Below are 16,261 nucleotides of genomic sequence, written 5' to 3' on the forward strand. Positions count from 1 at the left end.
CCACCCCATCTGCCCCCATCCCCCTTCCCATCTGCCCCATCCCCCTCCCCATCTGCCCCCATCCCCCCATCCCCCTCCCCATCTGCCCCATCCCCCTCCCCATCTGCCCCATCCCCCCATCCCCCTCCCCATCTGCCCCATCCCCATCTGCCCCATCCCCCCATCCCCTCCCCATCTGCCCCCATCCCCCTCCCCATCTGCCCATCCCGCTCCCCATCTGCCCCCATCCCCCACCCCATCTGCCCCCCATCCCCCTTCCCATCTGCCCCCATCCCACTCCCTATCTGCCCCCCCCCCCCCCCCGCTTTTAAGGCCCCACTCGAAAAGTTCTCTCAGCGAGGACGATAAGACATTCTGAACGACTCGACCCCCCCCCCCCCCATCTCCGTTCCTCTCTCTTCTGTAAGCAAATGATTTAGATCTGCGTCTCTCCCGTCTCTCTCTCTCTCCTCTGGTTTGATTAAAGTCTCGGTAAGCGGCGTTGTGCTGGTGCCGGTGAAGCTGCTCCCGTCACTCTCCTCAATTAGAGTAATTACCCCCCCCCCCACTCGCTCAGCCTCTAATCAGTTCATTAAAAACAAAATGGAGAGAATTAGCATAAAGACAGGGGGCTGATTCAGACAGCACTGCCGCCAGGCCTCGTCCCCTCTCACTTACGCTCATCATCATCATCATCATCAAGACCATGCTGACGATGCAGCACAGTCATATCACCATCCGCCTTGACAACAGCTAATGGCCTTCACTGGGGACAATCAGGGTAATACCAATCTCTCTGTCTCTCTCTCATTCTGTCTCTCTCTCTCTGCATTCTCTCTTTCGTTCCGTTTCTCTCTCTTTCTGTCTTTCTCTCTCTCTCTCTCTTTTGAAAACTAGTTTCCCAGTTCTCTTTCCCCTCTCTCTCTATTCTCTAAGAGTGACAAAGGCTTTTTAAGTTTCTGTTCTAACCATAACAAAGATTTTCCAGCATTAAACTTATGACCCCCCCCCCCCCCCCGGAATGCAATTTCCTACCTCTCATTATCTACATTACACCCTGCTTGTACCAACTAACAGTGCCAGACCGCCACCAGGTAGGCAGAGACCCTCAACCCAAAATGACCCCTCGTTCTGCCACACACAGCTTCTCAGAAAGAGCACGTTTTTGGGACATTGTTAAAAAACAAAAGTCAGCTTACAACAAGTGTGTTTTACCATACTCACTAAGTCCCGCCCCCACAGAGGTCAGAGGTGAGACGCTCACCTCGATTGAGGGTGGGTGTGCTGTTGATGTCTCCTGACATGAAGGAGGACTCGGTCTGCTTCCTCACTGTGTCGTTCCACATGCGCCGGATACGGCTCTGAATACACACACACACAAACACACAAGCACACGCAAACACACAAGCACACGCAAACACACAAGCACATGCAAACACACGCATACACACAGAGAAATTACTCTCACCCCCCGTTGATGTATCTGTCACATCGTAATCTCCACATCGAGCCGCAGCTGTTTGGAAATGGCAACGTTTTCATTTAGCTGTTAGTGCACAAGCTGCTGTGTATGTGAAGTGTGTGATGCACGTAAAAGCCCCAGTGTGGGGCACCTCCAGTATATCATGTGTTAATGGTGCAGCGATGGCCTTTGAACACAGACATGGAGCCATGATATGTAAATGAGCCCCTACTTACTCAAAAAAAAAAACCTAAATAATTCTGGTCAAATGTGTGCGTGTGTGTGTGTGTGTGCGTGTGTGTCACACCTGTCTGTGTGTGGCAGCATGGCGGGCCTGACTGCCCGTGTAGTAGCGGTTGTTGGTGCGTAGGGCGGAGTTCTTCAGAGAGCCGTGGGAGCTGGAGGTGGAGGAGCGACCACAGCAATACGAATGACGCAGACACTTACTGTACTCCTTATGGACCTACACACACACACAAACACACGCACACGCACAAACACATGCACACACACACACACGCACGCACGCACGCACACACACACACACACCATACAACACGCACACACACACACACAAACACACACACACACACCATACAACACGCACACACACATACACATACACACACCATAACAACACACACACACAGACACACAACAGACACACACACAGACACACACACACACACACAACACACACACACACACACACACACACACACAACACGCACACGCACACACACACACACCATACAACACACACACACATGCACGCACACACACACCATACAACACACACACACATGCACGCACACACACACCATACAACACACACATACACATACACACACCATACAACACACACAGACACACACACACACACACAACACAGACACACACACACACACACACACGCACGCACACACACACACACACACGCACACACCATACAACACACGCACACACACACTCACACACACACGCACGCACACACGCACGCACACACACACCATACAACGCACACACACACACACACACACACACATACACACACCATACACACACACACACACAGACACACGCACACACACACACACACACACACACACACACCATACAACACACACACACACACACCATACACACACACACACACACACCATACAACACACACACACACACACACCATACAACACACACACACACACACACCATACAACACACACACACCATACAACACACACACACACAACACACACACACCATACAACACACACACACACACACAGACAAACCACACACACACGCACACACACATACAACACACACACACACGCACACACACACCATACAACACACACACACACGCACACACACACCATACACACAACACACACGCACACACACACCATACAACACACACACACACACACGCACACAAACCATACAACACACACACACACACCATACAACACACACACACACACACACACACACCATACAACACACACACACGCACACACACCATACAACACACACACACACGCACACACACCATACAACACACACACACACACGCACACACACCATACAACACACACACACACACACACACACACGCACACACACCATACAACACACACACACACCATACAACACACACACACACACACACACCATACAACACACCATACAACACACGCACACACACACACACACACGCGCACACACCATACAACACACGCACACACAAACACACACACACCATACAACACACGCACACACACCATACAACACACGCACACACACCATACAACACACGCACACACATCAAAGAACATAAAAATATTAATTTTATGATGCACTATAAACCTTGTATCTGTAATTTATGGATCACACCCTCATTTTCGTTAATGTGTATGCACACACACATGCACGCACACACACCTTCTTCTGCAGGGCACAGTGAAACATGAAGATGAACATGCCCTGGAAGGCATTGAAGGTGGTGAAGAGGTAAGCCATGATGACCGTGTTCTCGTTGATGAAGAGGAGGCCGAAGGCCCATGTCAGGCCTAGGAGGAAGAGCAGGGCGATGGCCCCCAGCGCCCAGGACCTGCAACACAACCAGCAACTGTCCTCTCACTCCACCACAGCAGGGCGTGCCGGGTGTTTGTGGGTGTTTGGTGCCTCGCCAGCGCATGCCGGTCTTACTTGATGCTGTCCAGGCGGCTGGAGTCGGGTTTGAGGGCGGAGGAGTTGCGGACCATCTTGTGCAGGGTGATCACCAGGAACACAAGATTCAGCTAGAGGTCAAAGGTCATAAGAGGTTATGTAGGCTGCACAGTGCTCGGTAACACAGAAGTTTGACTATTCTGGAGCTCACGGCACCAGCCCAGCAGTACGAGGGGTCAGCAGCTACTGAAAAACTTCTACACTTAATATTTTTAGACATAATTATACAGGTCTTGGTCAGTTTTTCAAAATTCATGATCAATATTAAGCGTTTTTGTTTTTAAAGAGAATATGAAAAGGGGGGCAGGATGTTGGAGATGAAAGGAAGAGAGTGCAAGATGTGTAGAAGGCGAGTGAGCTGATCTTCGGGGGGGAGGACAGAGAGAGAAAGGAAGGAGGGAAAGAAGGAGAGAGAGAGTGAGAGGGAATGAGGGAATGAGAGAGGAGAGAGAGAAGGTTAGTGAAAGAGACAGATGTGGAGAGAAGGAGAGAGAGAACAGTACCATAATGATGAAGGACACAGGACCAATGAAGCTCCAGACGAAGTAGTTATCCACCCGCAACCAGCACCTACACACACACACACACAACATAAAGCCCCAAACACATGAATACACACATCCCAGAACCACACAAAGAGAACATCATCATCTTCTCCATCATCAATCATCTGACAATAACACCCACAATCCAACATGCTGTCCTCGTCTAATTAATCAAAGCCCCAGCCATCTATTAAACCTGTACAGGAGGAGGGTCTCCTTCACCAAACAGCCTGACGTGGTGCCAGTTTCTCTTAAGACGTTATTACAGCCGTGGCTGTGGTCGGTCTCTCTCATCTGACACCAGGCCAGTGACGAAGACGGGAGCCAAGCGTGACTCTCTGACGTCCATCGCTAGCAGGCTGGAGTCAGGGTCTAATTTAAACGCCCTGCAGTTGACACCACACCCCCCCAAAAGCCTGCACGCACGGACGCACACACACACACACACACACACACACACACATCCAGGTCCACCCACGGTTAATAATTAATTTCCCTCAACCTTTCACTCATTCTCCGGAGTTACTGCACCATCACGTCTGGCTCTACAGATACACGACCCCCTACTATCCTTGTGCCAGAAATAACAAGGAAAAAATGTAATCTATAATGTACCATATTGGCAATAAATCAGGCATATTTCCCCAGCGAGCGGCACGGGTAGTCTCGGCTCCCGGAGGGACGGACTACTGTGAAGGTGCGGAATGACTTTGCTTTCATTTAGCCAGGCTGACCGTTCCGTGGAGAACGCTCGGGACCCCGACCTCGGACGCAGGTCCCACCACCCCGCCACCACCCCACACCCCCGCCTCCAGCGCCACCCACGGGCTGCGGGGCACCTACGCCTTCTTGGTGCCGTAGCTGCGGTAGTCGATGGCAGCGGAGATGCCCACCACCAAGGCGGGGAAGCAGTAGCCACACAAGTAGTAGTACTTCCTGCGTGAGTACTCGCTCTCGAAGACCTCCACCAGCATGAAGTAGAGCTGCACACCCTCTAGACACAGCCAGGAGAACGCAGCCAGAAAAAAGAAGTGGAGCAAGCCCGCGAAGATGGGGCAGGCAATCTGTGGAGAGAGAGAGAGAGAGAGAGAGAGAGAGAACGAGAGATTTAACAGACCGAGCTTGCGTCTACGAGGTCATCTGCCCCACACCCACAACGCTGTGGAAATATATAATGCAGGCCAGTTAACTTGGTTTTCCCTGCCGATGTGAACATTAGACTGCCGGTTACCAGAACTCACCTGGTACTGGGTCTTGTCAATGCCAATGAGGAAGAGGAGCTCAGCGATGAAGAGGTTGATGCAGAGGTTCTTGTGGATGGTGTTGCGGTCAGTCTGCAGGCCGCGCAGGAAGCAGAAGGTGGAGATGCAAATGGCCAGACACACGAGGGAGATTATGATGCCCACCCAGGTGATGACAAAGAGAATCAACTCATGCATCCTCCCTGGATACTGCCAGGGAGGGAGGGAGGGAGGGAGAGGGAGAGAGAGAGAGAGAAATAAACATAAAAGGGTCATGACAAGAAAACTCAAGGACTGTGTGAGCCTGAGCGAGGGACGTCTTCAGGGGACATATGAATGTCCAAGAAAAATGTCCAACTGGAACTGTTGCTGGCTTGTGTACTTGGATGGTTTTGTGTGTGTGTGTGTGTGCGTGTGTGTGTGCGTGTGTGCTCAGATTTTTCACTATGTGTGCACCAAGAAAAGCAGATAAGACAAAAATTTGGAAAGGTTGCAACTGGAGCAGGTGCTACATATATACATGTATTTATATGTGTGTGTGTGTGTGTGTGTGTGTTCCTACATCAGGTTCATGCTGCACCATCAGCACAGCGAAGTTGGTAAGGTGTGAGCAGGAGCAGGTGGTGTGTGTGCTGTTGGTGTCCAGCAGCCTGCAGCCCTGAGATGACCAGTGACCCATCATGGACTGCTCCGAGTAGTTCCAGAAGGAACAGTTCGGACTGAAGTGGTTCTCCAGCTACAGGGTCACGGTCACACACACACACACACACACACAGCGAGGAAAACAGACACACACTATATACACACATCTGCAGGCAGCACAATTCTTATTGTCAATGTACTGATCAAAAATCTTGCAGCATAGTGTATTATTCCCTTGTGTGTGTGTGTGTGTGTGTGTGTGTGTGTGTGACCATTACCTGTAGGTGTTTCAGGGTAAAGACAACAGGCACGGTTAGAAACACGCGGCTGGACTCTTTGTTTATCGACGCCGCGATGACATGCGAGTTGACAGCTAAGCTCCGCCCCCCTGGGCCTGGCCCCACCTCCATCTTTATGGTGGCGTTTTCAGTGGAGAGGAAAGAACCCAGATTCTTATAGAGCATGAAGACCACCTTCACCTGACCTAGAGAGAGAGAGAGGGAGAACGCAAGAGTGAGAGACGGACAGAAAGAGAGATAAGTGAGACGGGGGGAAGGGAAGAGAGGAGGATGGGAGCGAGATACAAATCGAGAAACCGAGGGAAGGAGATTGTGTTAAGATCTGACAGGAGGACGGGATTAACAGGCCGAGGCGCAGCGCGGCGAGCAGGCGGCTGAAGGCTCGACGGATGAGAGAGATCATTTCATTTTTACTGCCGGGGGCGCAAAAAGAAAAAGGGAGGTAAATTTAACACAGCAGCCGACGGCAACCTGCCCCCCCCCCCCCCCTTTATTATTCCACATGAATATTTCATGCGCGGTTGTTTCAGTCATCCTAATCTCTCTCCTGCCGCCGACCGCGGTGCAGGCCTGAAACAGAAGGGGGTGGAACCTGCACAGGAGAAAGTGATGTAAGGAGAGGCGAGAGCGGACGAGAAGATGGCGGTGGTGCGGGAGAGGAGCGCGAGAGAACGCCCGAGGTAAGGAGCGCGAGCGCCGTCGGCCCGAGGGCGATAGCAATCTACACGCCTCCTCGGATATTCTATTAGCGGCGCCGTTAAGAAACCATCAGGAAAGGAATTGCCTCAGCGCTTTTCTTAACCTGATTAGACTGTTATTATCGGGCCGTAATTGCGTAAACCAGGGCTGGGAATTGTGCTAAAGCCGTGGTAAGCACGCATGCCGACGCACGGCGCAGTTGTCTATCGCTGGCTCCGGAACTTTCTAGGTTTAGTTTAACGAGAACGACTCCTGTTTAGCTCCTTATATACGTCTGCTAAATCCTTGCTGGGGTAGCTACTCAAGAAAAGTAATCCGTTACAAATGAGCAGTTACTTCCTACAAACTACAGCGGGATTACTTTACTCATTACTTCTTGGAAAACGTAATCATGGCGCCCATTTTATTTACTCGAGTGTTTCTCTTTAAAACCTTCACAAACCTGAACCAACTGGAAAATATAGAGCTGACAGCTAATAGACCTTTCAGTACTTTATTAAGGCAGAGCTAATTAGTCATGTAAATTAGGCATATCGCATAAAAGGCAATATAAAGGTTTTATAGCGTGCTGTCTGATTAGATTCTCTGACAGGAGGAAGGCTGTTTCAGGCTCATGCTTAGCTTCAGTTCACAGAAATGTTTTTAACTTTATCTTCAATTCATTCAGCATATGAAGAGAATCTCCATGTATTTCCCCATATGGTCGCCCCTGTGAAATCTGTAAAAAAAAAAAAAAAAAATTCTTGCACTCACTTCACACTAGTCACGTCCACGATTCACATGGCGCAAGTTAGCTCTAGCTCTGTCAGCTGTAACACAGTCAGGTGTAGCAATCTCAGCTGTAACATTATCAGTTGCAGCACATGGCTGTAACACTCTTAAGTTGTAACACTGTCAACAGTAACATTATCAGTTGTAACACTGTCAGCTATAACACTGTCAGCTATAACACTGTCAGCAGTAACATTATCAGCTGTAACACTGTCATCTATAACACTGTCAGCAGTAACACTGTCAGCAGTAACACTGTCAGCAGTAACACTGTCAGCAGTAACATTATCAGCTGTAACACTGTCAGCTATAACACTGTCAGCAGTAACATTATCAGCTGTAACACTGTCATCTATAACACTGTCAGCTGTAACACTGTCAGCTGTAACACTGTCAGCTGTAACACTGTCAGCTGTAACACTGTCAGCTGTAACACTGTCAGCAGTAACACTGTCAGCTGTAACACTGTCAGCTCTAACACTGCTAACTTACATTTTTAAGCCAAACACAGTCACCTTTCCAAGTCTTTCGTGCAGGTTCATATTTTCTCCCCAGTGTGCTGGTGTTTATAGAACATGGTTCAGTGAATATCGCTCCTGCCTGTGTGTTCAATACCACCAGACCGACCCACCCACTGCACTGCCAACGATCTCCAGGGAGACGGTGAGAGGGCACGGTGACCAACTGCGGCAGCTGGACCGCGTGGCCTAGACTCGATTCTTCTCCAAAGACGCAAGTGTAGTGTCCAAACGTGGCTGGTTCAGCTCGCAACCTCCCCCTGGAGCTCTTGCTGAGGGGAATCAGTTGGAACAGGGAGAAGTGTGTGGGGGTGCTGTAGACCCATCTGGACCTAGAGTGGGGAACTCGTATCGGATCAGACGCATGGCCATCGATTGTCCTGATAATGAGGTGATGATATTGTGGCCAAAAAAAGTTGATGAATGCAAATTGTCACGTTTTTGTGGTGCTAGAGGGAGATGTTAGAATGCACAAAGTCAGAGGAAGGTGAAAGGTGACAGAGAGACAGAGAGAGAGAGGGAGAGGAAACAGTGACTGACCGTTGCGGCTGTACTGTTTGACAGTCGAGGCAGACAGCTGGATGCTCCCATCACTGGGGCTGTTCTGGGGAAAGGCCAGATCTTTCAGCTCCACCTCAGTGTTCATGATGTACACCTCCAGATCTGACCCGTACACACACACGCACACACACACGGTCAGTATTTAAGCACAATGTTGTATTTCAAATCAAGCATTCATATATGACGTACACACAGTCACACAGGGATAGTGTTTTAAACACATGCTCATGCACACACTCACACGTACGCACGGCATATATCCCCACACTGACCCTTCCTCACCGATGTTGGCAGCGTGGTCCGTGAAGCTGTTCCCGTACATATTGTTGGCCAGCAGGAAGGCGCCTTTCTCCATGACGTCCAGCAGCAGCGTGGCGGTGTGAGCCTGCTCTGTCACATTCATGTCCCGCCATGACTCCAGAGCCTCGCTACGCAGCAGATTATCTACCGTCTGGACCACCGCCTGCACACACGCACACATACACAAAAACACACGTATGTACACACACACACGCCCACGGGACAGACACGGCATGGTCACACAGATGCATGCACATAGACATATCAATGTACAACCACAGGCAAATGCGTGCACGCGCACACACACACAAGCAGTTGAGATGCAAACAGATGTATAAATAGTCTGAAACTCAATGCTGGAGACTAGCTCCAGTACTTCAACACCTGAACAGGCCTCTCAAATCAAGGCTCTCATCAGCTCACATTGCCCAAGCTGCCCTGCCAAACGACTCCATTACAAATGTCACCGAGGACACAGAGACGTCACGCTAAGAGCAGCAGCCCGAGCTCCCGTGTTACAGGCGAGGGGGGCCGTCAGGAGAGAAGTCAACCGCCAACACCCCCCGGAGCCCCCACCCACCCACACCCCCCGGAGAGAGAGAGAGCCAGAGCTGTGAGTCATAGCTTAAACAAGCACGCAGCCATAGAGAGGAAATCACACTGAATGAGAGAGAGAGAGAGAGAGAGAGAATAAGAGAGAGAGAGACAGACAGACAGACACAGACAGACAGAGAGATACTAAGACATTCAGAGAGAGAGAGAGAGCAAATGAGAATGGGAGAGAGAGAGACAGACAGAGAGATACTAAGACAGTCAGAGAGAGAGAGAGAGAAGAGAGGGAGTAGAAAGAGTGATGGAGTGGCACACTGCATTACCTGAATGTACGCACGGCAGGTCCGCTCTCTCTTCTGCAACTGTAGTGCAGAACACACACACACACACACACACACACACACACACACACACACACACACACACACACACACCACACACACACAACTCATGTTTTTCTACATGTTGGGTGCATTGGTACAGTTAGTTTTGAGTGTTGTGTGTTTGTGTGTGTGTGTGGGGGGGGCGGGGGGGTTACCTTGTTATAGTTCCTAGCCGCTGACTCCTTGTTTCCTGGCCTGAGGGCTTGTAGCTGTGCGTCCAGGATGTCCAGCAGCTGCTCAATAAGGCGCACGGAGGAACTGACATCACCGGCATGGACACGCCCCCTCGTGTGGTTCTTCAGCTCCCCTGCAATGTTTGCCGCATTCTCCCCACTTTTAATCTACCCACACACACACACACACACACACACACACACAGAGCCACGTGTAAGCCCGGATCCCTGCTGAGTGTTGTGTGTAAGGGGGTTTATGGGGGGGTCGTGGGTCATGTCTGGGGCAACTCAAGCTTGCAGAAGTCTTAAGATGAGGGACTAATCCATGTCCCATTAGCACAGCGTGTTAGCAGCAGCTCTGAGCCCAACTCCTGCTGCTCAGCATGTCCTGGAGCCTGTCACTGAACCAGGAGACACACTCTCTGCACGTTACCTAGCCGATAAAGCACCTTTAACACAATGGGTACTTTTTAATAAGGCGGAAACATGAGTGGAACTAAATATAATTACAGAGGCTGTGAAAAGATTTACATTTCAATTCATTCACTGGTTTTTACTTTACGCTGGTGCAAATGGGCACACAGGGGTAACAGAACCAGCAGGGGCACGCAGGGGTCACAGAACCAGCAGGGGCACTGAGAGGTCAAAGAATCAACAAGGACACACAGGGGTCATAGAATCGGGGTGCACGGAGGGGTCACAGAACCAGGAGGGCCACAGAGATCGTCAGGCCGTTTGTCTCAGCACAGAAGACTCCTAACATAACCATCCCCTGCAGGGCCCTGGACGTGCCCTGCAACCTCCCTGTTGGCACATTTAAGGGCTGATCTGTGTCTCCGAGGGACGGGGAGGATGGACCTACCTTCTGGGACACCTGGTTGACCCACGGAGAGGTGCAGTTACTGAGATCAGGGCCCCGGGGGTTCCACTGGACAGGGGACCACAAGCAGTGGAAAGACGCGATGCCTGAGGAGAAGAGAGAGGGAGTGAGGGAGGAGGGAGGAGGGGAGAGTGAGGTAAAGCTTGCACTCGTCAGAGAGTGTGTGGGAGCAAAACCGGGTGCATGAGGGAGAGACATAATGGGAGCAGGGGCGAAGAACAGGTGCTGGAAACCAGCCACGACAGAACACCTCAAACGGAGCATGGAGGCCTCCACGGCCCCTCCCTGACCTCCCAGCCTGGAGGAGAACCCCACAGAACGATGGGGTTCCCCACAACAAAGTGGACTCAATAGATGTTTCTGTGCTCCTCCACTACAGCACTCCTCCACTACAGCACTCTCACGCTACAGCACTCCTCCACTACAGCACTCTCACACTACAGCACTCCTCCGCTACAGCACTCCTCTACTACAGTACCCTCCCACTACAGCACTCTCTACTACAGCACTCTCTACTACAGCACTCCTCGGCTACAGCACTCCTCTACTACAGCACTCTCCCACTACAGCACTCCTCGGCTACAGCACTCCTCGGCTACAGCACTCCTCCACTACAGCACTCCTCCACTACAGCACTCTCACACTACAGCACTCCTCCGCTACAGCACTCCTCTACTACAGTACCCTCCCACTACAGCACTCCTCTACTACAGCACTCCTCCGCTACAGCACTCCTCTACTACAGTACCCTCCCACTACAGCACTCTCTACTACAGCACTCTCTACTACAGCACTCCTCGGCTACAGCACTCCTCCGCTACAGCACTCCTCGGCTACAGCACTCCTCGGCTACAGCACTCCTCGGCTACAGCACTCTCCCACTACAGCACTCTCCCACTACAGCACTCCTCCACTACAGCACTCCTCAGTGCCTCTCCGCCTGGTGATGAGAGGTGCCTCAGTTTTCTGGGACGGCCCATTCTGGTTTGGAGATCAGCTTGCCAAAGACTTCCTTTCGTGAAGGAGTTTCCCAGTGGCCAGGCGCACTGGGGAGCCTGGGTGGGACCACAGAGAGACACACAAACACACACACACACACAATTTATACCATCGGGAACTCGTGAATCGCTCACGCATGCATACATGCACTTAAAGCCCGCGCCAATCACGCGCAAGCACACACAAAAGGCCCGTCTCTTGGACAGCTCCCCCCACAACTCCCCCCACCCTGCTCCGAGTGAGGACTGCCGACACACCACATCACCTTCGGGAGATTTCCAGCCCTCACACACGAGCCGAGGCCTCCCATGCGCTAATGCCGCGGCCGCCACTAACAACAGCCTTCGTTCCTGTGTCGCGACGGCTTTGTTCCTCCATCCTGTGCGTTCGTCCCTCCATCCGCCCACTCCCTTTGTCCGTCCATCTCGGACTGTAGCAGAACAAGCCCCGCCCCCTCCTCCCCGGTGACACGCCCCACGCAATCTGCCGCTAACGAGTGCTTGCATTTCCTGGAGGCGGGACACGCCCCATCACCAGAAACATTCCAGCCGTGAGACACTTAAAGGGGACATGTGAACAGCTCTGGTTTTTTTTCAGCATTCATGCGCATACATTTGCGTATCTGGACCGCCTAGCAACCCACAAATTTTGTGGGCTGCCTCGGTCAAAAAAAACACGGGATTCAACAAGCCGTCTGGCTTCCTTTCCTACGCCCCGTTCCTACGCTCAGAATAACCCCCCCCCCCCCCCCAGACTATGTCCGGCTTTGCGAAGGTGCACCAGTCCCGCTAGCACTATGCTGCAGCTAAGAGCTAAGCGTGGCGACGGACCACCACAGAACGCTACGCCAGCCCCCAGACTCGCAGGAAAGAGGAGCCGAACGGAAACGGTTCCTTTTTCATGGCAGCGTTCCTGCTATGGTTCATGACTTGAACGAGGCGTGGTGAGGACGACGCACAGATGTAGCTCACCGAACGCAATGGTTTAATGATGCTGTTAATGTTAATAAGTACATAATATTTATAACACTCTATTAACTGGTAAACATACATCATCATGAGATATGGGGAAGACAATCCCACACCCCCTGCCTGGACCGCTGACAGGTACTGGTGTCGAGAAAACACTACTGGCTGTTACCCAGAATGTTTGGGTTTTACTGGTGTAATGGAATAGCTTGACTTTTATGCTACTCGCATTAATTTAAATGCCAGACACCTAGTTTTTTTTATAGCTGATACATAGCGCACTACATTCACACTCGAGTGGTTAAGAGTGGGTTGTCCGTGATGACGCCTCCACAGCCAGCAAGACCGTATGACCTTAGGCAACATACAAATACAGAAATGTTGAATAAAGCTAATAACTAACCGTCCGGAAATGGCCTTTTGTACCCTTGTTTCTCACACTTCTCACACTCTTCTTGCTCGTGTACAGATCAAGCAAATATGGATGCACTTCTGTGTTTTCTCTGGCAGTCATGTTTCGCCCAGGGTTCACACTCAACGGTTGTCATAGCAGCAAGAAGCCATACACCCCCACGGAAAAGGGGGGCGGGGTTAGCAGTGGCTCATTATCATTTAAAGGAATAGATGCTCAATCCAGCCTCTCTGGACAGGATGAGAAGGTGGTTGAGCCTTTTAATATATTAACAATAGCATGTCACAGACATTTTCATTAAGACCCAAGGGAAATGTGTCAACTTATGAAAAAGGAGTGTATCACCTTTAAAAAGATGTGATTAAAAAAAAAGTTCAAAAGAACAGAATTCAATTAAATTCAAATCGATTTGATATGCCAACGGGAAAACTCCCTTGTGGGTAAGATAGAAACCGCACACTCCGAGGGCCCGACTCAAACACATGCTAATGAGGATAGGCTCCGCCTCCACTCACCCAGGGAGCCTTTAGGGCAGGGCCGGTCCACCGTCTCGCCCCTCTGGGTGGAGGGCCACTGCACGCCCCGCGCCACGTTGGCCTCGCATGCCTGCGTCTCAGGGCCCTGGGGTGGGCGCAGCGGCCGGTGCATCACGGGCACCGTGGCGGTGATGGGCCGCAAGTCGGGGGCCTTGTTAATGGCCCCGATGGGGTGAGAGGTGGGTGGCAGCAGGCGGGTGGTGGACGCGCTGGAGGCCGGGCTGGATGACCTCGCTGGGGTGGTGCTGGCCATCTGCGTGGTGGCCAGCGGCCCTGAGAAAACGCGGAGAGGGAGAGGGAGAGAGAGAGAGAGAGAGAGCGTAAGGGGGGGAGCTGAGGGAAAGCGTTTCGGAGCGCTTTAAAGCCCGAGCCGAAAGGTTAGCAGGCGGTTGAGGGCGCAGCCAGAGCGCGAAACAAAGAGGAATAGGGAGGGGCAAGCGTTTGATGTCTCACACAAGTGCAAATCCAGCAGCCCGTCACACAATAACAGGAGTAGCAGCGACGTCTGAGAATCGGCCGCCTCCCGATTACGTCTGTCGCTGCTTTAGGTCTGCGTCTCAAAGCTCTCTCTGGAGAGCCTGAGTGTGTGTGTGTGTGTGTGTGTGTAAAGGAGAGGGAGAGAGAGAGGGAATAGAGAAGAATGAATAATTGATCAGATAGCAGATATTTCACAGTAATCGGAGTAAGTCGTTAGCCGCCATTGTTAATAAAGACGTGCAGACAACGAAGAGAAAGAATCAAAAGCACAGAGGGGAACATTAAGAGAACATTAGCAAGCACAGACAGCTGTGTCCACCTGTCTGTCACTCCCAAAGCTCTGTGTCTCTCTATTTCTCTGTCTCTCTCTCGTCTCTCTATTTCTCTGTGTCTCTCTCTATTTCTCTGTGTCTCTTTATTTCTCTGTCTCTCTCTCTCTGTCTCTCTCTATTTCTCTGTCTCTTTATTTATCTGTGTCTCTCTCTCTGTGTCTCTCTCTGTCTCTCTCTGTTTCTATTTCTCTGTATCTGTGTCTCTATTTCTCTGTATCTCTGTGTCTCTCTATTTCTGTCTCTCTATTTCTCTGTCTCTCTATTTCTCTGTCTCTGTGTCTCTCTAGTTCTCTGTGTCTCTCTATTTCTCTGTCTCTCTGTCTCTCTATTTCTCTGTGTCTCTCTATTTCTCTGTCTCTCTATTTCTGTCTCTATAGTTTTCTGTGTCTCTCTATTTCTGTGTGTCTCTCTCTCTCTTTGTCTCTCTCTGTGTCTCTCTCTATTTCTCTGTGTCTCTCTGTCTCTCTATTTCTCTGTGTCTCTCTATTTCTCTGTGTCTCTCTATTTCTCTGTGTCTCTCTGTCTCTCTATTTCTGTCTCTCTATAGTTTTCTGTGTCTCTCTGTGTCTCTTGTTTCCAAAGCTTGGTTTCCAGTAGGAGAACCCAGTTCCGTCTTCATGCACCCCCTCCCCAGCATCCGCCTCTCTCACCAGTGGTGGGGTCCGGCGGGCCGAACTGCAGCGGGTAGCGCAGGACGTTGTAGTTGTTCCACACGTAGAGCTGGTTGTCGCGCGGGTTGTAGTCTACGGAGGAGATATACTGATAGGGGTTGGGGAAGCTGATGTGAACCGGCTCCTCCTGGTTACGGTTGGTGTTGTAGGCGTAGAGGACGAGGTCGCCTCCCGCCTCGCTGTCGTCGTCTTGGTAGACGGAGCGCACGGCGTACAACACGCCGCACGCCATGAAGGCGTTGGACGCCAGCCGCTTGTCGAAGCCGGTCTCCCATGTGCCCTCGAAACGCAGCGTGTACGGGTTCACCTGGCCCCAAGACAGCAAAAGCCGAATCAGCACAGCTGCGGGGCTAGGGGTTAAAGGTCAGAGCTCGGCATGGGGGCGTGTTTTGGTCTTAGCGCAAAGATCTTCTACAGCCAAAAAGACAGCATGTCACAGGAAGTGAAATAAAGTTTTTTTCACGCACACATCTGAGTCATTAATAGATGCATAGCAACACTTTTTTTTTTTGAATAATTTCGACCTAGTGATCTCTTAAATAGAATCCAGGCTTGGGAGAGAACAGAAACTTTCAAACTATGAACTCCTCAAAGCTGACAGAACTGGTGCGAATGTGTGCTGGGAG

At 51.1% G+C, this 16,261-nt stretch overlaps 1 protein-coding gene and 1 long non-coding RNA gene across 10 annotated transcripts in view; one reads left to right on the forward strand and one right to left on the reverse strand.

The window, feature by feature from the left end:
* Nucleotides 1-16,261, reverse strand: part of adgrl1a (adhesion G protein-coupled receptor L1a) — a 108,424-nt gene that overhangs the window by 5,142 nt on the left and 87,021 nt on the right. For 5 of the 9 annotated variants that reach the window (XM_081716508.1, XM_081716506.1, XM_035525300.2 and 2 more), the window contains 16 exons: nt 15,615-15,942; nt 14,135-14,428; nt 11,223-11,326; nt 10,343-10,528; nt 10,128-10,166; nt 9,235-9,415; nt 8,932-9,054; nt 6,383-6,588; nt 6,025-6,198; nt 5,463-5,672; nt 5,065-5,285; nt 4,180-4,246; nt 3,656-3,747; nt 3,389-3,575; nt 1,749-1,904; nt 1,244-1,340 (listed from right to left, as the gene is read on the reverse strand). In XM_081716508.1, the coding sequence (XP_081572634.1) occupies nt 1,244-1,340; nt 1,749-1,904; nt 3,389-3,575; nt 3,656-3,747; nt 4,180-4,246; nt 5,065-5,285; nt 5,463-5,672; nt 6,025-6,198; nt 6,383-6,588; nt 8,932-9,054; nt 9,235-9,415; nt 10,128-10,166; nt 10,343-10,528; nt 11,223-11,326; nt 14,135-14,428; nt 15,615-15,942 (2,665 nt within the window). The remainder of the gene's footprint in view (nt 1-1,243; nt 1,341-1,748; nt 1,905-3,388; nt 3,576-3,655; nt 3,748-4,179; nt 4,247-5,064; nt 5,286-5,462; nt 5,673-6,024; nt 6,199-6,382; nt 6,589-8,931; nt 9,055-9,234; nt 9,416-10,127; nt 10,167-10,342; nt 10,529-11,222; nt 11,327-14,134; nt 14,429-15,614; nt 15,943-16,261) is intronic. The other 4 variants (XM_081716509.1, XM_081716511.1, XM_035525303.2 and 1 more) reach the window with 1 other exon arrangement.
* Nucleotides 6,595-8,912, forward strand: LOC145658627 (uncharacterized). The gene is made up of 3 exons (XR_014124285.1): nt 6,595-6,845; nt 6,972-7,083; nt 8,495-8,912. It is a non-coding gene; the product is annotated as an uncharacterized LOC145658627 (long non-coding RNA).

The sequence above is a fragment of the Electrophorus electricus genome, chromosome 6, assembly GCF_041902795.1.
Source record: "Electrophorus electricus isolate QZ-2024a chromosome 6, ASM4190279v1, whole genome shotgun sequence".
In the NCBI taxonomy this organism is placed as follows: Eukaryota; Metazoa; Chordata; class Actinopteri; order Gymnotiformes; family Gymnotidae; genus Electrophorus; species Electrophorus electricus.